Raw genomic sequence first — 26,567 nt, forward strand, 5'->3', positions numbered from 1 at the left:
GTACTACTCAGCGCTGATTAGGAGGTAAGGTACTTACTAGGTAAGGTCGGGCGGTTGGATGAATATATCGGTTGTCTGTGATTGGACAGCTGTGTGAAGTTTGATTTGTGCTTCGCAGTATAACGGTGTTGTTGCGTATGGAAAATAGCAGACATACAAGCTCACGGCGCGGCGCGTTGCGACGTGTGGTGAGCTTGTAGCTCTGATATTTTCAACACACGACACCATGGTACGACCAATAGGCTGATCTATAAGTGCAGCAGGCTGTCAGAATGAACCCACACTGACATCCTGATAACAACATTAAATGATTATGATGGTTTTAATGGTTGTACTACTTTATCCAAATAATAATATTAATAATAGGCTTAAATGATGAAATAGCCTAATAATGGTTATTTCCCAATGGGCCACGGTGGTGATGTTTGTAATTAACGGCCAATTAAACATTATCGGTCAATGGCCGGTAAATACCGGCTAACGAAAACCCTGACGCGTGCGAACACAGACAGACAGACAGACAGACAGACAGACAGACACCTTCCCGTTTGGGTGAGAAAACGCACTAATAAACACACACACAAACCCTGTTACTAAGCACACACACACACACACACACACACACACACACACGTACATAGATGAACATAACGTAGAAATGTCCATAAACATAAACGTGATGATAAAACAGAAAACCCAGCAGAATGTTCTGTCCTGGATAGAAGCTGGTCTTTGCTTTCTTCCATGTGTTGTGGTTTTCTGGTGGTTTTCTGGTGGTTTCTCCTCGTGGTTTCTCCGTGCCTCCAGAAGGCTGACATCAGCCCGTTCAGCAGCATGCTGACCAGACCAGCGTTCTGCTGGATTCTTTTATAAAGATAATGACAGGGTTGGAGTGCAGGGTAGCGCTGGAGAGAGAGACCAACTGTGTCTCTGTCTTTATAAACCTTTAGTCCTTTAGAGAGACCAACTGTGTCTCTGTCTTTATAAACCTTTAGTCCTTTAGAGAGAGACCAGCTGTGTCTCTGTCTTTATAAACCTTTAGTCCTTTAGAGAGAGACCAACTGTGTCTGTCTTTATAAACCTTTAGTCCTTTAGAGAGAGACCAACTGCCTCTGTCTTTATAAACCTTTAGTCCTTTAGAGAGAGACCAACTGTGTCTGTCTTTATAAACCTTTAGTCCTTTAGAGAGAGACCAACTGTCTCTGTCTTTATAAACCTTTAGTCCTTTAGAGAGAGACCAACTGTGTCTGTCTTTATAAACCTTTAGTCCTTTAGAGAGAGACCAACACTGTGTCTGTCTTTATAAACCTTTAGTCCTTTAGAGAGAGACCAACTGTGTCTGTCTTTATAAACCTTTAGTCCTTTAGAGAGAGACCAACTGTGTCTGTCTTTATAAACCTTTAGTCCTTTAGAGAGAGACCAACTGTGTCTGTCTTTATAAACCTTTAGTCCTTTAGAGAGAGACCAACTGTGTCTCTGTCTTTATAAACCTTTAGTCCTTTAGAGAGAGACCAACTGCCTCTGTCTTTATAAACCTTTAGTCCTTTAGAGAGAGACCAACTGTGTCTGTCTTTATAAACCTTTAGTCCTTTAGAGAGAGACCAACTGTGTCTGTCTTTATAAACCTTTAGTCCTTTAGAGAGAGACCAACTGTGTCTGTCTTTATAAACCTTTAGTCCTTTAGAGAGAGACCAACACTGTGTCTGTCTTTATAAACCTTTAGTCCTTTAGAGAGAGACCAACTGTGTCTGTCTTTATAAACCTTTAGTCCTTTAGAGAGAGACCAACTGTGTCTCTGTCTTTATAAACCTTTAGTCCTTTAGAGAGAGACCAACTGTGTCTGTCTTTATAAACCTTTAGTCCTTTAGAGAGAGACCAACTGTGTCTGTCTTTATAAACCTTTAGTCCTTTAGAGAGAGACCAACACTGTGTCTGTCTTTATAAACCTTTAGTCCTTTAGAGAGAGACCAACTGTGTCTGTCTTCATAAACCTTTAGTCCTTTAGAGAGAGACCAACTGTGTCTCTGTCTTTATAAACCTTTAGTCCTTTAGAGAGAGACCAACACTGTGTCTGTCTTTATAAACCTTTAGTCCTTTAGAGAGAGACCAACTGTGTCTGTCTTTATAAACCTTTAGTCCTTTAGAGAGAGACCAACACTGTGTCTGTCTTTATAAACCTTTAGTCCTTTAGAGAGAGACCAACTGCCTCTGTCTTTATAAACCTTTAGTCCTTTAGAGAGAGACCAGCTGTGTCTCTGTCTTTATAAACCTTTAGTCCTTTAGAGAGAGACCAACTGTGTCTGTCTTTATAAACCTTTAGTCCTTTAGAGAGAGACCAACTGTGTCTGTCTTTATAAACCTTTAGTCCTTTAGAGAGAGACCAACTGTGTCTCTGTCTTTATAAACCTTTAGTCCTTTAGAGAGAGACCAACTGTGTCTGTCTTTATAAACCTTTAGTCCTTTAGAGAGAGACCAACTGTGTCTGTCTTTATAAACCTTTAGTCCTTTAGAGAGAGACCAACTGTGTCTGTCTTTATAAACCTTTAGTCCTTTAGAGAGAGACCAACTGTGTCTGTCTTTATAAACCTTTAGTCCTTTAGAGAGAGACCAACACTGTGTCTGTCTTTATAAACCTTTAGTCCTTTAGAGAGAGACCAACTGTGTCTGTCTTTATAAACCTTTAGTCCTTTAGAGAGAGACCAACTGTGTCTCTGTCTTTATAAACCTTTAGTCCTTTAGAGAGACCAACTGTGTCTGTCTTTATAAACCTTTAGTCCTTTAGAGAGAGACCAACACTGTGTCTGTCTTTATAAACCTTTAGTCCTTTAGAGAGAGACCAACTGTGTCTGTCTTTATAAACCTTTAGTCCTTTAGAGAGAGACCAACTGTGTGTCTGTCTTTATATACCTTTAGTCCTTTAGAGAGAGACCAACTGTGTGTCTGTCTTTATAAACCTTTAGTCCTTTAGAGAGAGACCAACTGTGTCTGTCTTTATAAACCTTTAGTCCTTTAGAGAGAGACCAACTGTGTCTGTCTTTATAAACCTTTAGTCCTTTAGAGAGAGACCAACTGTGTCTCTGTCTTTATAAACCTTTAGTCCTTTAGAGAGAGACCAACTGTGTCTGTCTTTATAAACCTTTAGTCCTTTAGAGAGAGACCAACTGTGTCTGTCTTTATAAACCTTTAGTCCTTTAGAGAGAGACCAACTGTGTCTGTCTTTATAAACCTTTAGTCCTTTAGAGAGACCAACTGTCTGTCTTTATAAACCTTTAGTCCTTTAGAGAGAGACCAACACTGTGTCTGTCTTTATAAACCTTTAGTCCTTTAGAGAGAGACCAACTGTGTCTGTCTTTATAAACCTTTAGTCCTTTAGAGAGAGACCAACTGTGTCTGTCTTTATAAACCTTTAGTCCTTTAGAGAGAGACCAACTGTGTCTCTGTCTTTATAAACCTTTAGTCCTTTAGAGAGACCAACTGTGTCTGTCTTTATAAACCTTTAGTCCTTTAGAGAGAGACCAACTGTGTCTGTCTTTATAAACCTTTAGTCCTTTAGAGAGACCAACTGTGTGTCTGTCTTTATAAACCTTTAGTCCTTTAGAGAGAGACCAACTGTCTCTGTCTTTATAAACCTTTAGTCCTTTAGAGAGACCAACTGTGTCTCTGTCTTTATAAACCTTTAGTCCTTTAGAGAGAGACCAACTGTGTCTGTCTTTATAAACCTTTAGTCCTTTAGAGAGAGACCAACTGTGTCTGTCTTTATAAACCTTTAGAGAGAGACCAACCTCCAGTCCTCAACACAACAGAGCTGCAAACCCTACACTTTAAAGACACTGCAACCCAGCAGCCCTGTTCTGTGAATGTCGGAGAACGTTTCAGTGAAAATAGCAGATCTACAAGCTCAGAACGCGTCACGCTGTGACGCGTTCTGAGCTTGTTATCTTGCTTAGAACTATGCAAGAATATCTAGCTTGTTATCTAAGCTTATTTTATTGTTGCTTAATGTTGAGATATTCTTTCATATAGTTTTACATTGGTCTCTAACACAGCAGTGTCCTCAGTTATTGAATTATTGTCTGAGGAACTTAATAAAACAATCTCCATGAATTCAAGGCTTCATGGGGTGAATAACGGGGTTACGAAAACACCCGCCCCCACCTGCCTCTGATTGGCCTATCGAAAGCCCCCTTCTGTGACACACGCCCCCACCTGCCTCTGATTGGCCTATCGAACGCCCCCTTCTGTGACACACGCCCCCACCTGGCTCTGATTGGCCTATCGAACGCCCCCTTCTGTGACACCTGCCCCCACCTGCCTCTGATTGGCCTATCGAACGCCCCCTTCTGTGACACCCGCCCCCACCTGCCTCTGATTGGCCTATCGAACGAATCGAATGTGTGTGTTTGTTGTGTGTGTTTTCCTGCAGTGTGTTTGTTGTGTGTGTTAAAGGGTAAGACCACTTTGGTAGAGGTTTGGGTTGTGTAGTTACCTTGCCATGATTGTAACAAGTTCTATTAGTATACTTTATAACTTATCGATGAGACGGTCGTGTATCCTTTTAGGTAGCTTTATTGACAACTGGAATGACTCACAAGTATGAATGAATGGGTGTCTCACCTAATGTGTTCCCCCCCCGTAGCTACACACATTGGTTCCTATATATATCTCCACATCTCCCTCTTTTAGTGAAGTGCAACATTTCTTTTTTTCAAACACTGTTCATTTCTTTTACTGTACTTACACAAACACAATTATTTTCTTTTACTTTAACTCAGGAGCGTACAGTATGAAATCAACTATTAAAGAATTCCTCAGAATAACATTTATGTTTCACACAATATAACTTTGCAAATGAATTACTTGTAGTGTCTATTCTCTTTTAAACAAACTACATATGATATGAATTAACTTAAATGTACTGTTCCTATCTAGGGGTCAGGTTAGACTGCCTGAGTCCCCAAAGCTGTGCAGGGATTATTCTGCCCTGTTTATCAACAGCTTTCTATCTAAGACACAGGTTATTATAAGTCCATTCTGACTGGTCTTTTAATCATGCGCCCTGATCTAGTAACTGTAGAAGTCTCTGGAATGACCCTGATGTGGGATCGGTTTCTACGAAGACTTCCAGATGGCAGCTCGATGTTGTAGGACCTTGGTGTCTGGGCTGGACCTGTGATGGTCCCAGGCTGCTCGGTGTTCTTCACCCAGACTCTTTGTCCTGGTCTGAGCTCTTGTCTCGGCTGTGTGCGGTGTCTTTGATTGAAACAGGATGCTTGCTTCTCCTTCATCTGCTGATCCTTCTCTTTGAAAGACTGTAGGTCAGGCCACCTCGGCTCCAACTTCTCCTGACTGACGGGCAGGGGTGTCCTGATGTTTCGACCCATCAGCAGCTGTGCAGGAGATGCACCTTGTGCCAGGGGTGTGGCTCTGTAAGCCATGAGGGCCTTGTATGGATCCTCTCCCTTCTTCAGGAGCGATTTGACTGTTCCCACAGCCCTTTCAGCCTCCGAATTACCTTGAGGATAACGGGGGCTACTGGTCACATGTCTGAAGTCGTACTCTCTGGCAAAGTCTGCAAACTCTGCTGCAGCAAACTGTGGACCATTGTCAGTGACCAGAACCTCCGCGACCCCATGACGTGCAAAGATAGACTTTAATTTCTCCTTTACATGGGCTGAGGTAGTGGAAGTGAGGTGAGCTACTTCTATGTAGCGTGAGAAGTAGTCGACCACCACCAGGTACATAGCTGCATTCCACTGGAAAAGATCTGCTCCGACACGCTGCCACGGTCTGTCCGGCAATGGTGTCGTCAGCAGTGGTTCTGGGAAGTTATGAGCCTCCTTGGCACATATTGCACAGTTTCCCACTTTCTGCTTTATGTGTTTTGACAGACCTGGCCACCATATGGATTGTTGTGCTCTGGCGATACACTTTGTGATTCCCTGGTGACCTTCATGAACTTTGTTCAGCATCTCCTCTTGCGCCTGGATCGGAGCCCTGGACAGTGCGTCTGCTGTAACCAGGTTCTTCCCTGGCACATGTTCGATTTTGTATGTGAAGCGAAGCAGTCGCAGTCTGAATCTCAGGATTCTAGGGGGCAAGTCATCAAGGGCTCTGCTGCCCAGCAGGGAAATGAGGGGTTTGTGGTCTGTCTGTATCAGAAAGTCCATCCCTATTAAATAGGATTGAAAGCGCTCACACGCCCAGGTCAGCGCCAGCGCCTCTTTTTCAATTTGTGCGTATCTACGCTCCGCATCTGTCATGCTGCGTGAGATGAAGGCGGCTGGACGCCATTCGCCTGACGGTTGCCTCTGAGACAGGACCCCTCCTAGTCCAAATGAGGAAGCGTCCGCTGCGACTTTTGTCACTCTGTTCGGGCAGTATTGTGCCAGGACAGCGGCTGAGCTGAGCTCCCGACGCAGCTCCTCGAACGCCCGCTGCTGCATGCTCCCCCACACCTAGCTCAATAAAGAACCTCTCACTCCGCTATACAGCTCCGAGATGAGGTTCTATGTGGTTACCTTCCAGAATCGGGTGAACGTCCGCCAAGGCTCCGCTGTTTACCCTTTTGTATATGTTGTATCCCAAAACTAATGGTAGATTCCAAGCCGCACGGATGTTTAAAGTTTGGAACGGAGCATAATATTTTAGGTCCGAAGCGAAACTACCCGTTTAAATCGCTTATTTAGTCAGCCTGTGGCCATGTTTCCCATTGTAGCCAAACCGGGAGCAGTACTGGCAGCGGACGTAGGGGGGTTTTCCGGGTTGAATGGGAAACATGGCCACAGGCTGACTAAATAAGCGATTTAAACGGGTAGTTTCGCTTCGGACCTAAAATATTATGCTCCGTTCCAAACTTTAAACATCCGTGCGGCTTGGAATCTACCATTAGTTTTGGGATACAACATATACAAAAGGGTAAACAGCGGAGCCTTGGCGGACGTTCACCCGATTCTGGAAGGTAACCACATAGAACCTCATCTCGGAGCTGTATAGCGGAGTGAGAGGTTCTTTATTGAGCTACCCCACACCCAGTCGCTGTCAGCTTTGAGCAGCTCCCTTATGGGCTGTGAGAGCTCTGCAATACGTGGCGAGAACTTCCCTACATAATTCACCACGCCCAAATATCTTCTAACACCAGCGATATCCGTGGGTGTGGGCATGTCCGTGATGGCTTTAATTTTACTTGGGTCTGCTTCTAGGCCCTGGGCACTGACGATGTGACCTAGGAACTTGACACGGTCCACAGCAAACTGGCATTTTTCATCATTGAGTGTCAGCCGTTCCTTCTGTAGTCTCTCCAACACTTTGCTCAGCCTGTGGTCATGTTGTTCACGCGATGACCCAAAGACAAGGATGTCATCTGCATGACACACTGTTCCTTCCAGTCCTGACAGCATCTGTGTCAGTCTCTTCTGAAAGTGCTCGGGTGCTGATGAAATCCCAAATGGCAATCTGTGAAAACAGTACCTCCCGAACGGTGTGATGAACGTTGTCAGGGCAACTGATTCTGGATGCAGTGGCACCTGCCAGAAGCCAGCTGTGGCGTCGAGTTTTGTAAACACTTTCGCTCCTGACAGCTTGGCGAGGGTTTCATCGACTGCCGGCAGAATGAGTCTTTCACGGCAGACGTATTGATTCAGGTGTGTCAGATCTACACAGATTCTGATCTTTCCGTTGGGCTTTGGTGCCACAACAATCCCTGCGCACCACTCTGTGGGCTCATCGATGGGAGCAATTACTCCCAGAGTCTCCATTCTCTGGATCTCCTCTTTGACTTTGTCTATTAAGGGTATAGGCACACGGCGGGGCAGTGACAATGCATAGGGCTTGGCATCGTCTGTTAGCTTAATTTTGTACATGCCCTGTAGGCATCCCAGGCCTGTGAAAACTTTGGGATACAGCCTTTTAATGTCAGCTGTCTGCTCCTGAATACTGTCAACCGTGTAGGCTAACTGCAGTGCTTCAATTGCTGGCAGGCCAAGTAGTGGGGTAGCTAATCTTTGTATGACAAACACTGGCTGTTCAGTTGTCTGCTCTTTGTATTTTATGATGCCATTGAACTGACCTCTCACTTGTAGAGCGTTGTCGCCCGGTCCCAGCAGTCTCTTTGTTGCAGTGGTGAGTGGGCCATGCTGCTTCTTTGAGTAGACTTTAGCTGGAATGGCTGTCACGTCCGCTCCTGTGTCCAGCTTAAAGGTGGTTTTTTGGCCATTCAACATCAGTGTCTTCTGCCATGTTTTTGACTGTCCACCTGCGGACACCTGTCCCAAGAAAACAGTCTCTACCTCCTGTTCCTGGATTTCATCCACGCTGCTTGGCTTTGTTTTACAGAGGGCTGCATAGTGGCCTTTCTTGTGGCATTTACGGCACTCTGCATCTCTTGCAGCACAGTTATTCAGGGAATGTGGTGGTGCTTTGCCGCATCGACCACAGCTCTTCTGCCCTTTTTCATAGTCATTTTGACCCTTGAAGTGGGCACTTTTCCCTGTTTGAGGTTGTTTTTGAAACTTTTTCTTGAACTTCATCATATCCACATTAGCTTCTCTCTGGTCTGGGCTATGTGTGTCACGTACAGTGGGCTGCTGTTTCTTAATCTCTTCGTGTTGCCTCATTTTTAGGACAGTTTTTGCCAGCGTTAACTCACTGTCCATCTGCAGACTCTCTGACAGGCCCTGGTGTCTTATGCCGACCACCAACCTGTCTCTGATCATGTCCTCTTGCAGTGCACCATATTGGCAGTGTTCTGCTAGTTTATAAACTGCAGAAATGAACGATTCAGCCGATTCACCTGGCTCTTGGCATCTTTTGTTAAATCTGCATCGTTCATAGATCACATTATGTTTGCAAACAAAATATTTATCAAAAGCTGCTTTTACTTTACTGTATTCCTTTTTGTCTGCATCACTCAAGCCCAGTGTGCACAGAATGTCATCAGCTTTATCACCCATGGTGTAAACTAATGAATTTACTTGATAGTCTTCATCCTTTTGGTCCAGTCCAGCAGCAACCCTGAACCTCTCAAACCTGCGGATCCAATTGGGCCAGCTTGGAAAGTCTGAGAAATCAAAGTTTTCTGGTGGACTTATGGAGAACAGGGAATCCATCATCTTCTCTCTGTGCTGTTTGGCTCTCTTTTTTTTTGTTGTTTTTTTTAGATTTAAAAAAAAAATTGCTCAAAAAAAAATCTTCTTCCAGGCAAGCAGGACCACGCGATGCCGACTTCAATAGCACTCAGTCTCTTTTTACCCAACTCGGTAGCTATCTGCTATACTACTACTACAGTTTCTAACTGCTAGTTAGCTTATTAGCTTAGCAACGCCGACCGGGACTTTCCATATAAACGTCCGTTTCTGCACTCAACAAACGTTCTTCTTAACGGCCTCCGATAATCACTGTGACGGGACTCGGCACTTCTGACACCATGTAACAAGTTCTATTAGTATACTTTATAACTTATCGATGAGACGGTCGTGTATCCTTTTAGGTAGCTTTATTGACAACTGGAATGACTCACAAGTATGAATGAATGGGTGTCTCACCTAATGTGTTCCCCCCCCGTAGCTACACACATTGGTTCCTATATATATCTCCACAATGATGTAACTCCAAAGGTGGGCAAGAAATCAAAAATAATTGCTCCATTGATTAGAAATTGATAATTCTAAATATGCTCCTCATTGACTTACATTGTACGGTAAAACAGCTCTCAAAGTCACTCTTTTAGCACATAAATGAACCTAAACATAGCTGATTCAGACAATATAGAACATCACCAAACCCAGTACTGTTTGTTTTTTTAATAAAAATATCAACTTCCTGTTGATTTTACTATTTGAAGATCTGGATCCGGATCCGCGGATCCAGTCCAGGTTTTCTACTTATTAAAAATGGCAAAATCAACAGGAAGTTGACATTTTTATTAAAAAAAAAAAACAGTACTGGGTTTGGTGATGCTCTCTATTGTCTGAATCAACTTTGTTTGCGTTCGTTTATGTGCTAAAAGAGTGACTTTGAGATCTGTTTTACCGTACAATGTAAGTCAATGAGGAGCATATTTTGAATTATCAATTTCTAATCATTGGAGCAATTATTTTTTATTTCTTGCCCACCTTTGGAGTTACATCATGGCAAGGTAACTACACAACCCAAACCTCTACCAAAGTGGTCTTGCCCTTTAAATGTGTGTGTTTGTTGTGTGTGTTTTCCTGCAGTGTGTTTGTTGTGTGTGTTTTCCTGCAGTGTGTTTGTTGTGTGTGTTAAATGAGTGTGTTTGTTGTGTGTGTTTTCCTGCAGTGTGTGTGTTGTGTGTGTTAAATGAGTGTGTTTGTTGTGTGTGTTTTCCTGCAGTGTGTGTGTTGTGTGTGTTAAATGAGTGTGTTTGTTGTGTGTGTTTTCCTGCAGTGTGTGTGTTGTGTGTGTTAAATGAGTGTGTTTGTTGTGTGTGTTTTCCTGCAGTGTGTGTGTTGTGTGTGTTAAATGAGTGTGTTTGTTGTGTGTGTTTTCCTGCAGTGTGTGTGTTGTGTGTGTTAAATGTGTGTGTTTGTTGTGTGTGTTTTCCTGCAGAGCGACGACCCACAGTGACCTGGTGCTGAGAGCAGTGCATTGTGGGATACCGTACCGGGTCGTCCACAACGCCTCCATCATGAACGCTGTGGGATGTTCAGGACTACAGGTAGGTCCTGGTAGGACATAAAATATATATATATATATATATAATATACTAGAGGTCCTGGTAGGACATTATATATATATATAAATATATATATAATATACTAGAGGTCCTGGTAGGACATTATATATATATATAAATATATATATAATATACTAGAGGTCCTGGTAGGACATAATATATATATATATATAAATATAATATAATATACTAGAGGTCCTGGTAGGACATAAAATATATATATATATAAATATAATATAATATACTAGAGGTCCTGGTAGGACATAATATATATATATATATATATATATAATATAATATACTAGAGGTCCTGGTAGGACATAATATATATATATATATAAATATAATATAATATACTAGAGGTCCTGGTAGGACATAATATATATATATAAATATATATATAATATACTAGAGGTCCTGGTAGGACATAATATATATATATATATATAAATATAATATACTAGAGGTCCTGGTAGGACATAATATATATATATATATAAATATAATATAATATACTAGAGGTCCTGGTAGGACATAATATATATATATATATAAATATAATATACTAGAGGTCCTGGTAGGACATAATATATATATATATATATAAATATAATATACTAGAGGTCCTGGTAGGACATAATATATATATATATATATATAAATATAATATACTAGAGGTCCTGGTAGGACATAAAATATATATATATATAAATATAATATAATATACTAGAGGTCCTGGTAGGACATAATATATATATATATATATAAATATAATATAATATACTAGAGGTCCTGGTAGGACATAATATATATATATATATAAATATAATATAATATACTAGAGGTCCTGGTAGGACATAAAATATATATATATATAAATATAATATAATATACTAGAGGTCCTGGTAGGACATAAAATATATATATATATAAATATAATATAATATACTAGAGGTCCTGGTAGGACATAAAATATATATATATATAAATATAATATAATATACTAGAGGTCCTGGTAGGACATAATATATATATATATATATATATAAATATATATATAATATACTAGAGGTCCTGGTAGGACATAATATATATATATAAATATATATATAATACACTAGAGGTCCTGGTAGGACATAATATATATATATATATAAATATAATATACTAGAGGTCCTGGTAGGACATAATATATATATATATATATAAATATAATATACTAGAGGTCCTGGTAGGACATAATATATATATATATATATAAATATAATATACTAGAGGTCCTGGTAGGACATAAAACATATATATATATATATATATATATATATATATATATATATATATATATATATAATATAATATACTAGAGGTCCTGGTAGGACATAAAATATATATATATATATAAATATAATATAATATACTAGAGGTCCTGTTAGGACATAAAACATATATATATATATATATAAATATAATATACTAGAGGTCCTGTTAGGACATTAAAAAAAATACATATAAATATAATATACTAGAGGTCCTGTTAGGACATAAAACCATCAGTACTAGAGGTCCTGTTAGGACATAAAACCATCAGTACTAGAGGTCCTGGTAGGAGATAAAACCAGCAGTACTAGAGGTCCTGGTAGGAGATAAAACCAGCAGTACTAGAGGTCCTGGTAGGACATAAAACCAGCAGTACTAGAGGTCCTGGTAGGACATAAAACCAGCAGTACTAGAGGTCCTGGTAGGAGATAAAACCAGCAGTACTAGAGGTCCTGGTAGGACATAAAACCAGCAGTACTAGAGGTCCTGGTAGGAGATAAAACCAGCAGTACTAGAGGTCCTGGTAGGACATAAAACCAGCAGTACTAGAGGTCCTGGTAGGACATAAAACCAGCAGTACTAGAGGTCCTGGTAGGACATAAAACCAGCAGTACTAGAGGTCCTGGTAGGAGATAAAACCATCAGTACTAGAGGTCCTGGTAGGAGATAAAACCAGCAGTACTAGAGGTCCTGGTAGGAGATAAAACCAGCAGCACTAGAGGTCCTGGTAGGAGATAAAACCAGCAGTACTAGAGGTCCTGGTAGGACATAAAACCAGCAGTACTAGAGGTCCTGGTAGGACATAAAACCAGCAGTACTAGAGGTCCTGGTAGGAGATAAAACCAGCAGTACTAGAGGTCCTGGTAGAATCAGAATCAGAATCAGAATCAGTTTTATTGTCACATCACAGGTTTACAAGGTAAAAAAGTGGGTGAAATTTGTTTTTGTACATCATTCCCATCGCAACGTTAGTTCCATAGAAAGAAGAGGGGGGGGGGAGAAGAAGAGGGGTGTGGGGCAAGTGGGAAGGAGATCAAAAACAAGAGAGCAACAGAAGGCCAGAAAAGTTATCTACATATTTACAAAGTACCTGAGATAATAAAAACTAAGGTGCCTGAGCATAGCAGCAATGTATGTATACTGTGCATGATATATACTTATACTGTGCATGATATACTTATGGACGTTAAGGTGCTTAGAGAAAAAAAAGAGCACAATAAAAAGACAAAAAAAAGTCAGTGCGTTATACATGGGATTAAGGTGCAAAAGGTCAATGCGTGTCCACCTAGGGTGGACTGACCCTAGTATAATCCGCAAGTAGCTCCATGAGGGAGTGCAACAAAAAGTCATTTGTACCTGGTGTAGTCCACAGGTATGTCCGAGGGGGAGCTAAGTCCAAGTCATTTGTCCCTGGTATAATAATCCACAGGTGTGTTCAGGAAGAGCCAGAAAGAGTCTGCGACCAGCTGGACAGAAAAGAAGTCTGCGACCAGCTGGACAGTGCCGCCTGTTGTCAGGCTGCTGAACAAGGCTTATGCCTCATTCAGCATTCTGACAACAGCCGGATTAAAACTGCACCAGAACCTGGTGGTGGAACTCTTGATACTGCGGTAGAGCCCCTTGCCCGGTCGCGGTCGTTGTAGGGGTTTGAACAGTTTGTGACTTGGGTGGTGCTTATCCTTGATGATGCGCTTGGCTTTGACCACGCACCGCTTTTTGTACAGTTTTTTGTACAGTAGGACATAAAACCAGCAGTACTAGAGGTCCTGGTAGGAGATAAAACCAGCAGTACTAGAGGTCCTGGTAGGACATAAAACCAGCAGTACTAGAGGTCCTGGTAGGAGATAAAACTATCAGTACTAGAGGTCCTGGTAGGAGATAAAACCAGCAGTACTAGAGGTCCTGGTAGGACATAAAACCAGCAGTACTAGAGGTCCTGGTAGGAGATAAAACCAACAGTACTAGAGGTCCTGGTAGGAGATAAAACCAGCAGTACTAGAGGTCCTGGTAGGAGATAAAACTATCAGTACTAGAGGTCCTGGTAGGACATAAAACCAGCAGTACTAGAGGTCCTGGTAGGAGATAAAACTATCAGTACTAGAGGTCCTGGTAGGACATAAAACCAGCAGTACTAGAGGTCCTGGTAGGAGATAAAACCAACAGTACTAGAGGTCCTGGTAGGAGATAAAACCAGCAGTACTAGAGGTCCTGGTAGGAGATAAAACCAGCAGTACTAGAGGTCCTGGTAGGACATAAAACCAGCAGTACTAGAGGTCCTGGTAGGACATAAAACCAGCAGTACTAGAGGTCCTGGTAGGAGATAAAACTATCAGTACTAGAGGTCCTGGTAGGAGATAAAACCAGCAGTACTAGAGGTCCTGGTAGGAGATAAAACCAGCAGTACTAGAGGTCCTGGTAGGAGATAAAACCAGCAGTACTAGAGGTCCTGGTAGGAGATAAAACCAGCAGTACTAGAGGTCCTGGTAGGACATAAAACCAGCAGTACTAGAGGTCCTGGTAGGAGATCAAACCAGCAGTACTAGAGGTCCTGGTAGGACATAAAACCAGCAGTACTAGAGGTCCTGGTAGGAGATAAAACTATCAGTACTAGAGGTCCTGGTAGGAGATAAAACCATCAGTACTAGAGGTCCTGGTAGGAGATAAAACTATCAGTACTAGAGGTCCTGGTAGGAGATAAAACTATCAGTACTAGAGGTCCTGGTAGGAGATAAAACCAGCAGTACTAGAGGTCCTGGTAGGAGATAAAGGATATAAAACCATCAGCAGTAGAGGTCATTACCACACATTATACACTGTCTGTCTGCTAGGAACCTTGTATCTTCACCATGTTCTCTACTTCCTCATTCTGCAGAGGACATGTTCTCTACTTCCTCATTCTGCAGAGGACATGTTCTCTACTTCCTCATCCTATAAGGGACATGTTCTCTACTTCCTCATCCTGCAGAGGAAATGTTCTCTACTTCCTCATTCTGCAGAGGACATGTTCTCTACTTCCTCATTCTGCAGAGGACATGTTCTCTACTTCCTCATTCTGCAGAGGAAATGTTCTCTACTTCCTCATTCTGCAGAGGACATGTTCTCTACTTCCTCATTCTGCAGAGGAAATGTTCTCTACTTCCTCATTCTGCAGAGGACATGTTCTCTACTTCCTCATCCTATAAGGGACATGTTCTCTACTTCCTCATCCTGCAGAGGACATGTTCTCTACTTCCTCATCCTGCAGAGGAAATGTTCTCTACTTCCTCATTCTGCAGAGGAAATGTTCTCTACTTCCTCATCCTATAAGGGACATGTTCTCTACTTCCTCATCCTGCGGAGGAAATGTTCTCTACTTCCTCATCCTGCAGAGGACATGTTCTCTACTTCCTCATCCTGCAGAGGACATGTTCTCTACTTCCTCATTCTGCAGAGGACATGTTCTCTACTTCCTCATTCTGCAGAGGACATGTTCTCTACTTCCTCATCCTGCAGAGGAAATGTTCTCTACTTCCTCATCCTGCAGAGGAAATGTTCTCTACTTCCTCATCCTGCAGAGGACATGTTCTCTACTTCCTCATTCTGCAGAGGACATGTTCTCTACTTCCTCATTCTGCAGAGGAAATGTTCTCTACTTCCTCATTCTGCAGAGGACATGTTCTCTACTTCCTCATTCCGCAGAGGAAATGTTCTCTACTTCCTCATCCTGCAGAGGACATGTTCTCTACTTCCTCATCCTGTAGAGGAAATGTTCTCTACTTCCTCATTCTGCAGAGGACATGTTCTCTACTTCCTCATCCTATAAGGGACATGTTCTCTACTTCCTCATCCTGCAGAGGACATGTTCTCTACTTCCTCATCCTGCAGAGGAAATGTTCTCTACTTCCTCATTCTGCAGAGGAAATGTTCTCTACTTCCTCATCCTATAAGGGACATGTTCTCTACTTCCTCATCCTGCAGAGGAAATGTTCTCTACTTCCTCATCCTGCAGAGGACATGTTCTCTACTTCCTCATCCTGCAGAGGACATGTTCTCTACTTCCTCATTCTGCAGAGGACATGTTCTCTACTTCCTCATTCTGCAGAGGACATGTTCTCTACTTCCTCATCCTGCAGAGGAAATGTTCTCTACTTCCTCATCCTGCAGAGGAAATGTTCTCTACTTCCTCATCCTGCAGAGGACATGTTCTCTACTTCCTCATTCTGCAGAGGACATGTTCTCTACTTCCTCATTCTGCAGAGGAAATGTTCTCTACTTCCTCATTCTGCAGAGGACATGTTCTCTACTTCCTCATTCCGCAGAGGAAATGTTCTCTACTTCCTCATTCTGCAGAGGACATGTTCTCTACTTCCTCATTCTGCAGAGGACATGTTCTCTACTTCCTCATTCTGCAGAGGACATGTTCTCTACTTCCTCATTCTGCAGAGGACATGTTCTCTACTTCCTCATTCTGCAGAGGACATGTTCTCTACTTCCTCATTCTGCAGAGGAAATGTTCTCTACTTCCTCATTCTGCAGAGGACATGTTCTCTACTTCCTCATTCTGTAGAGGACATGTTCTCTACTTCCTCATTCTGCAGAGGAAATGTTCTCTACTTCCTCATTCTGCAGAGGACATGTTCTCTACTTCCTCATTCTGTAGAGGACATGTTCTCTACTTCCTCATTCTGCAGAGGACATGTTCTCTACTTCCTCATTCTGCAGAGGACATGTTCTCTACTTCCTCATTCTGCAGAGGACATGTTCTCTACTTCCTCATTCTGCAGAGGACATGTTCTCTACTTCCTCATTCTGCAGAGGACATGTTCTCTACTTCCTCATTCTGCAGAGGACATGTTCTCTACTTCCTCATTCTGTAGAGGACATGTTCTCTACTTCCTCATTCTGCAGAGGACATGTTCTCTACTTCCTCATTCTGCAGAGGACATGTTCTCTACTTCCTCATTCTGCAGAGGACATGTTCTCTACTTCCTCATTCTGCAGAGGACATGTTCTCTACTTCCTCATTCTGCAGAGGACATGTTCTCTACTTCCTCATTCTGCAGAGGACATGTTCTCTACTTCCTCATTCTGCAGAGGACATGTTCTCTACTTCCTCATTCTGCAGAGGACATGTTCTCTACTTCCTCATTCTGTAGAGGAAATGTTCTCTACTTCCTCATTCTGCAGAGGACATGTTCTCTACTTCCTCATTCTGTAGAGGACATGTTCTCTACTTCCTCATTCTGCAGAGGAAATGTTCTCTACTTCCTCATTCTGCAGAGGACATGTTCTCTACTTCCTCATTCTGCAGAGGAAATGTTCTCTACTTCCTCATTCTGCAGAGGACATGTTCTCTACTTCCTCATTCTGCAGAGGACATGTTCTTTACTTCCTCATTCTGCAGAGGACATGTTCTCTACTTCCTCATTCTGCAGAGGACATGTTCTCTACTTCCTCATTCTGCAGAGGACATGTTCTCTACTTCCTCATTCTGCAGAGGACATGTTCTCTACTTCCTCATTCTGTAGAGGAAATGTTCTCTACATCCTCATTCTGCAGAGGACATGTTCTCTACTTCCTCATTCTGTAGAGGACATGTTCTCTACTTCCTCATTCTGCAGAGGAAATGTTCTCTACTTCCTCATTCTGCAGAGGACATGTTCTCTACTTCCTCATTCTGTAGAGGACATGTTCTCTACTTCCTCATTCTGCAGAGGACATGTTCTCTACTTCCTCATTCTGCAGAGGACATGTTCTCTACTTCCTCATTCTGCAGAGGACATGTTCTCTACTTCCTCATTCTGCAGAGGACATGTTCTCTACTTCCTCATCCTGCAGAGGACATGTTCTCTACTTCCTCATTCTGTAGAGGGCATGTTCTCTACTTCCTCATTCTGCAGAGGACATGTTCTCTACTTCCTCATTCTGCAGAGGACATGTTCTCTACTTCCTCATTCTGCAGAGGAAATGTTCTCTACTTCCTCATTCTGCAGAGGACATGTTCTCTACTTCCTCATTCTGCAGAGGACATGTTCTCTACTTCCTCATTCTGCAGAGGACATGTTCTCTACTTCCTCATTCTGCAGAGGACATGTTCTCTACTTCCTCATTCTGCAGAGGACATGTTCTCTACTTCCTCATTCTGCAGAGGACATGTTCTCTACTTCCTCATTCTGCAGAGGACATGTTCTCTACTTCCTCATTCTGCAGAGGAAATGTTCTCTACTTCCTCATTCTGCAGAGGACATGTTCTCTACTTCCTCATTCTGCAGAGGAAATGTTCTCTACTTCCTCATTCTGCAGAGGACATGTTCTCTACTTCCTCATTCTGCAGAGGACATGTTCTCTACTTCCTCATTCTGCAGAGGACATGTTCTCTACTTCCTCATTCTGCAGAGGAAATGTTCTCTACTTCCTCATTCTGCAGAGGACATGTTCTCTACTTCCTCATTCTGCAGAGGAAATGTTCTCTACTTCCTCATTCTGCAGAGGACATGTTCTCTACTTCCTCATTCTGCAGAGGACATGTTCTCTACTTCCTCATTCTGCAGAGGACATGTTCTCTACTTCCTCATTCTGCAGAGGACATGTTCTCTACTTCCTCATTCTGCAGAGGAAATGTTCTCTACTTCCTCATCCTGCAGAGGACATGTTCTCTACTTCCTCATTCTGCAGAGGACATGTTCTCTACTTCCTCATCCTGCAGAGGAAATGTTCTCTACTTCCTCATCCTGCAGAGGAAATGTTCTCTACTTCCTCATCCTGCAGAGGACATGTTCTCTACTTCCTCATTCTGCAGAGGACATGTTCTCTACTTCCTCATTCTGCAGAGGAAATGTTCTCTACTTCCTCATTCTGCAGAGGACATGTTCTCTACTTCCTCATTCCGCAGAGGAAATGTTCTCTACTTCCTCATTCTGCAGAGGACATGTTCTCTACTTCCTCATTCCGCAGAGGACATGTTCTCTACTTCCTCATTCTGCAGAGGACATGTTCTCTACTTCCTCATTCTGCAGAGGACATGTTCTCTACTTCCTCATTCTGCAGAGGACATGTTCTCTACTTCCTCATTCTGCAGAGGAAATGTTCTCTACTTCCTCATTCTGCAGAGGACATGTTCTCTACTTCCTCATTCTGTAGAGGACATGTTCTCTACTTCCTCATTCTGCAGAGGAAATGTTCTCTACTTCCTCATTCTGCAGAGGACATGTTCTCTACTTCCTCATTCTGTAGAGGACATGTTCTCTACTTCCTCATTCTGCAGAGGACATGTTCTCTACTTCCTCATTCTGCAGAGGACATGTTCTCTACTTCCTCATTCTGCAGAGGACATGTTCTCTACTTCCTCATTCTGCAGAGGACATGTTCTCTACTTCCTCATTCTGCAGAGGACATGTTCTCTACTTCCTCATTCTGCAGAGGACATGTTCTCTACTTCCTCATTCTGTAGAGGACATGTTCTCTACTTCCTCATTCTGCAGAGGAAATGTTCTCTACTTCCTCATTCTGCAGAGGACATGTTCTCTACTTCCTCATTCTGCAGAGGACATGTTCTCTACTTCCTCATTCTGCAGAGGACATGTTCTCTACTTCCTCATTCTGCAGAGGACATGTTCTCTACTTCCTCATTCTGCAGAGGACATGTTCTCTACTTCCTCATTCTGCAGAGGACATGTTCTCTACTTCCTCATTCTGCAGAGGACATGTTCTCTACTTCCTCATTCTGTAGAGGAAATGTTCTCTACTTCCTCATTCTGCAGAGGACATGTTCTCTACTTCCTCATTCTGTAGAGGACATGTTCTCTACTTCCTCATTCTGCAGAGGAAATGTTCTCTACTTCCTCATTCTGCAGAGGACATGTTCTCTACTTCCTCATTCTGCAGAGGAAATGTTCTCTACTTCCTCATTCTGCAGAGGACATGTTCTCTACTTCCTCATTCTGCAGAGGACATGTTCTTTACTTCCTCATTCTGCAGAGGACATGTTCTCTACTTCCTCATTCTGCAGAGGACATGTTCTCTACTTCCTCATTCTGCAGAGGACATGTTCTCTACTTCCTCATTCTGCAGAGGACATGTTCTCTACTTCCTCATTCTGTAGAGGAAATGTTCTCTACATCCTCATTCTGCAGAGGACATGTTCTCTACTTCCTCATTCTGTAGAGGACATGTTCTCTACTTCCTCATTCTGCAGAGGAAATGTTCTCTACTTCCTCATTCTGCAGAGGACATGTTCTCTACTTCCTCATTCTGTAGAGGAAATGTTCTCTACTTCCTCATTCTGCAGAGGACATGTTCTCTACTTCCTCATTCTGCAGAGGACATGTTCTCTACTTCCTCATTCTGCAGAGGACATGTTCTCTACTTCCTCATTCTGCAGAGGACATGTTCTCTACTTCCTCATCCTGCAGAGGACATGTTCTCTACTTCCTCATTCTGTAGAGGACATGTTCTCTACTTCCTCATTCTGCAGAGGACATGTTCTCTACTTCCTCATTCTGCAGAGGACATGTTCTCTACTTCCTCATTCTGCAGAGGAAATGTTCTCTACTTCCTCATTCTGCAGAGGACATGTTCTCTACTTCCTCATTCTGCAGAGGACATGTTCTCTACTTCCTCATTCTGCAGAGGACATGTTCTCTACTTCCTCATTCTGCAGAGGACATGTTCTCTACTTCCTCATTCTGCAGAGGACATGTTCTCTACTTCCTCATTCTGTAGAGGAAATGTTCTCTACTTCCTCATTCTGCAGAGGACATGTTCTCTACTTCCTCATTCTGTAGAGGACATGTTCTCTACTTCCTCATTCTGCAGAGGAAATGTTCTCTACTTCCTCATTCTGCAGAGGACATGTTCTCTACTTCCTCATTCTGCAGAGGAAATGTTCTCTACTTCCTCATTCTGCAGAGGACATGTTCTCTACTTCCTCATTCTGCAGAGGACATGTTCTTTACTTCCTCATTCTGCAGAGGACATGTTCTCTACTTCCTCATTCTGCAGAGGACATGTTCTCTACTTCCTCATTCTGCAGAGGACATGTTCTCTACTTCCTCATTCTGCAGAGGACATGTTCTCTACTTCCTCATTCTGTAGAGGAAATGTTCTCTACATCCTCATTCTGCAGAGGACATGTTCTCTACTTCCTCATTCTGTAGAGGACATGTTCTCTACTTCCTCATTCTGCAGAGGAAATGTTCTCTACTTCCTCATTCTGCAGAGGACATGTTCTCTACTTCCTCATTCTGTAGAGGAAATGTTCTCTACTTCCTCATTCTGCAGAGGACATGTTCTCTACTTCCTCATTCTGCAGAGGACATGTTCTCTACTTCCTCATTCTGCAGAGGACATGTTCTCTACTTCCTCATTCTGCAGAGGACATGTTCTCTACTTCCTCATCCTGCAGAGGACATGTTCTCTACTTCCTCATTCTGCAGAGGACATGTTCTCTACTTCCTCATTCTGTAGAGGACATGTTCTCTACTTCCTCATTCTGCAGAGGAAATGTTCTCTACTTCCTCATTCTGCAGAGGACATGTTCTCTACTTCCTCATTCTGCAGAGGACATGTTCTCTACTTCCTCATTCTGCAGAGGACATGTTCTCTACTTCCTCATTCTGCAGAGGACATGTTCTCTACTTCCTCATTCTGCAGAGGACATGTTCTCTACTTCCTCATTCTGCAGAGGACATGTTCTCTACTTCCTCATTCTGCAGAGGACATGTTCTCTACTTCCTCATTCTGTAGAGGAAATGTTCTCTACTTCCTCATTCTGCAGAGGACATGTTCTCTACTTCCTCATTCTGTAGAGGACATGTTCTCTACTTCCTCATTCTGCAGAGGAAATGTTCTCTACTTCCTCATTCTGCAGAGGACATGTTCTCTACTTCCTCATTCTGCAGAGGAAATGTTCTCTACTTCCTCATTCTGCAGAGGACATGTTCTCTACTTCCTCATTCTGCAGAGGACATGTTCTTTACTTCCTCATTCTGCAGAGGACATGTTCTCTACTTCCTCATTCTGCAGAGGACATGTTCTCTACTTCCTCATTCTGCAGAGGACATGTTCTCTACTTCCTCATTCTGCAGAGGACATGTTCTCTACTTCCTCATTCTGTAGAGGAAATGTTCTCTACATCCTCATTCTGCAGAGGACATGTTCTCTACTTCCTCATTCTGTAGAGGACATGTTCTCTACTTCCTCATTCTGCAGAGGAAATGTTCTCTACTTCCTCATTCTGCAGAGGACATGTTCTCTACTTCCTCATTCTGTAGAGGAAATGTTCTCTACTTCCTCATTCTGCAGAGGACATGTTCTCTACTTCCTCATTCTGCAGAGGACATGTTCTCTACTTCCTCATTCTGCAGAGGACATGTTCTCTACTTCCTCATTCTGCAGAGGACATGTTCTCTACTTCCTCATCCTGCAGAGGACATGTTCTCTACTTCCTCATTCTGTAGAGGACATGTTCTCTACTTCCTCATTCTGCAGAGGACATGTTCTCTACTTCCTCATTCTGCAGAGGACATGTTCTCTACTTCCTCATTCTGCAGAGGAAATGTTCTCTACTTCCTCATTCTGCAGAGGACATGTTCTCTACTTCCTCATTCTGCAGAGGACATGTTCTCTACTTCCTCATTCTGCAGAGGACATGTTCTCTACTTCCTCATTCTGCAGAGGACATGTTCTCTACTTCCTCATTCTGCAGAGGACATGTTCTCTACTTCCTCATTCTGCAGAGGACATGTTCTCTACTTCCTCATTCTGCAGAGGACATGTTCTCTACTTCCTCATTCTGCAGAGGAAATGTTCTCTACTTCCTCATTCTGCAGAGGACATGTTCTCTACTTCCTCATTCTGCAGAGGAAATGTTCTCTACTTCCTCATTCTGCAGAGGACATGTTCTCTACTTCCTCATTCTGCAGAGGACATGTTCTCTACTTCCTCATTCTGCAGAGGACATGTTCTCTACTTCCTCATTCTGCAGAGGAAATGTTCTCTACTTCCTCATTCTGCAGAGGACATGTTCTCTACTTCCTCATTCTGCAGAGGAAATGTTCTCTACTTCCTCATTCTGCAGAGGACATGTTCTCTACTTCCTCATTCTGCAGAGGACATGTTCTCTACTTCCTCATTCTGCAGAGGACATGTTCTCTACTTCCTCATTCTGCAGAGGACATGTTCTCTACTTCCTCATTCTGCAGAGGAAATGTTCTCTACTTCCCCCATTAGTGAGGACCTATTATATGAAGACAGGTTGAAAATGCGTGAAGTCGTTCTTTAAATGTAATGGAAAAGTAACAGATTTGAACATACCGTACGTAAAGTAGCAAAACTAGCAGATCTACAAGCTCACAACGCGTCGCCGTGCGACGCGTTGTGAGCTTGTAGATCTGCTTTTTTGGGGTATTTTTCTGAATAAAATGTAAGTGAAAGTGTTGATACAGAGTGTGTCTCCATGGGACAGGAACGTCACATTAATGTCCCCACAGCGTCTCCCCAGCGTCCCACTGCGGACCACCCATCTGTTTTCATAGCGGCCCCCCCATCCCATCCATAACGGGGCCCCTCATTGAGCTGTCACACACTCCATTGTCTCCTCTGGGGTCCGGCCGGCCCGCCGGGGGCCCCAGCTGCACAGAGACCCCCCCCCCCCCCCAAACGCACCCCCCCCTCTCCCTGGGCGTCTGTGCCGCGGCTCGTTAAGCCCACCTCCCTTAACACACTCGTTAAGCCGCTGGGGGCGGTTCCTCCTTATGCTAATGAGGGGGAGGGGTATGCAGATGAGATTAGGTAGTTTTAGTTGGTTTGCTGTTTATTCTGTAAGGTGTGTGTGTGTGTGTGTGTGTGTGTGTGTGTGTGTGTGTGTGTGTGTGTGTGTGTGTGTGTGTGTGTGTGTGTGTGTGTGTGTGTGTGTGTGTTAATGTGTCAGGTTGTTTTGACCCCGCCCCCCCCCCCGTACCATGTGACAATAACAGGAAGCAGCTTGGAGCGCGAGGCTCTGTTCACAACCTGGACTTCCTGTTTAAACACACACACACACACACACACACACACACACACACACACACACACACACACACACACACACACACACACACACACACACACACACACACACACCATTTGCAGTGATGTCAGAGTTCTGTGATGATGACATCATAGAACACTCAGATATATATTTATATTTTCCTCTTTTGAAATGCATTCACCATGTTGTAAATATAATAATCTGTTGGAGACTCATAGTGATGAGTTGAGTCAAACATGTTCATGTTAAAGACCCCAAATTAATTCAAATGTATTTGTCCACAGACCCCCATCTGACAATATGTTAAAGACCCCCCCCCCATACAAGATTTAAGTTGATTAAATGTTATATTCCACATTTGTCATGTTTTTCAAGTTTTTCTCATGCCTGTTTCTACGTATCTTGTATAACTGTGTGTGTGTTGGTGTGTGTGTGTGTGTGTGTGTGTGTGTGTGTGTGTGTGTGTGTGTGTGTGTGTGTGTGTGTGTGTGTGTGTGTGTGTGTGTGTGTGTGTGTGTGTGTGTGTGTGTGTGTGTGTGTGTGTGTGTGTGTGTGTGTGTGTGTGTAGTTGTATAACTTTGGGGAGACGGTGTCCATCGTCTTCTGGACAGACAGCTGGAAACCTGAGAGTTTTTATGACAAAATCAAGAAGAACAGAGACATGGGACTACACACTCTGTGTCTGTTAGGTAAGATACACACACACACACACACACACACACACACACACACACACACACACACACACACACACACACACACACACACACACACACACACACACACACCTGATTGGGTTTTAGATTGGTGTTACTGTATTTTAGAAAAGGTGTTTAAAACTAGCACTCGTGCTACAGTATTCTACACTGTAAACAATGCATGTGGTTTGGTGATGTCCGTATCAGATAAATAAACATAACAGAACATAATATAATATAAGTGGTCGTGACCAGGCAGAGTTTGATTGATTGAAAATTTTATTAGGCAAAAGAACACAGTTACATTTATAATACTTTTGTCTAAAAGGTCCGACCAAAAAAGGTCTTTGCGGACTTGTTTCCGTTGAGGTCCTTGGTATTAATTTCATAGACATATATAGTAGCAACAAAACAGTTCAAATCAACATAAAAATACAGAGAAAAAATACCACTATGTACCAAAAAAATCTTGAAAAAAAATATACAAGAGGGTTAGGTCCAGTGTAATGGTGATGTCCGTATCACATAAATAAACATAATATAATATAATAGTCTTCACAGAGGAGTAAAGCTGGAACGAGGCTAATCAGGACAGAGAACAACACTAATATACTTTATCACCTTCACTTACAGTTTGGTCTCTTTCACTTGTTTCATCCTGTATTCTGAGTATTCTATAAATAGCAGATCTACAAGCTCATTGCGCGGCACCGAGTGCCGCGCTATGAGCTTGTAGATCTGCTATTTTTGAAAAGAAATCGTGAAAATGTGTGAAATCTTTTAATATATATATATATATATTTTTTTTTTAAAGCGAACATTTGTAACTCAAATCTTTGGAATAAAATATTTTACAAAATGTTCGCTTTAAAAAAATGACTGAATTCACATTTTCACGATTTTTCAAAAATAGAAGATCTCTATGAGCTTGTAGATCTGCAATTTTTGAAAAATCGAAATCTTTTAATATCATTTTTTTAAAGCAAACATTTGCAACTGTCAAATGTCTCAACAAATGTCTTAATTTTTCTGAAAAAACTATTGTTGGTAGATCAGTGGTTCTCATACTTTTTCCATGTCAAGGACCCCCAAAATTATATGCATTTAGTCGCGGACCCCCATCTAAAAATATGTTGTTCCAGGGACCCCCAGAAGCAAAGATTTGAGTAAAAAATGTTCGCTTTAAAAAATATATATATTCAAAGATTTGCACACATTTTCACGCTTTTTCAAAAATAGTAGATCTACAAGCTCATAGCGCGGCACTCGGTGCTGCGCTATGAGCTTGTAGATCTGCTATTTTTGAATAGCCAAGGAAATTTAAAATGACAGAGTTGCGTTCCCGTTCTCTTAATGTTGTTCTAAACTGTGATTGGATAAAAGTGAAGTATAGAGGAAGGAGGCTCTGTGTATCGTGACGTCTGATTGGATCACAGATGGCTCTGTGTATCGTGACGTCTGATTGGATCACAGATGGCGCTGTGTATTGTGATGTCTGATTGGATCACAGATGGCTCTGTGTATCGTGACGTCTGATTGGATCACGGATGTAAAATGTAGCATTTGGCCGGTAAATGAGAACCTTATCGTCCATGTTGGCCTGTGTTTAGATCATCTTCTACGGTAAAATAATATAAGATAGAGATCAGGATGAATAAAATAATAATACAATATGGACAGTTCTGCTTTCTCTGTCATGATTTATAATTAAATATAATAACCAGCATGAAACTAATATAATATATATAATAATAATATATATATTAAACAGAGAACAGTTTCTGTACACGACACTAGCATGAAACTAAGCATCTCTAATCCATAAACCTAACTTCTAAATGTCTAATCCTAACCT

General features: G+C 42.2%; 1 protein-coding gene across 4 annotated transcripts in view; it reads left to right on the forward strand.

Annotated features, from left to right (window-relative positions):
* dph5 (diphthamide biosynthesis 5) overlaps positions 1-26,567 on the forward strand; it is a 33,658-nt gene that overhangs the window by 3,626 nt on the left and 3,465 nt on the right. For all 4 annotated transcript variants that reach the window (XM_080430698.1, XM_080430700.1, XM_080430699.1 and 1 more), the window contains 2 exons: positions 10,564-10,672; positions 24,583-24,703. In XM_080430698.1, coding sequence (XP_080286824.1) covers positions 10,564-10,672; positions 24,583-24,703 — 230 coding nt within the window. The remainder of the gene's footprint in view (positions 1-10,563; positions 10,673-24,582; positions 24,704-26,567) is intronic.

This window comes from Gymnoscopelus braueri (genome assembly GCF_963280865.1).
Source record: "Gymnoscopelus braueri genome assembly, chromosome: 6".
In the NCBI taxonomy this organism is placed as follows: Eukaryota; Metazoa; Chordata; class Actinopteri; order Myctophiformes; family Myctophidae; genus Gymnoscopelus; species Gymnoscopelus braueri.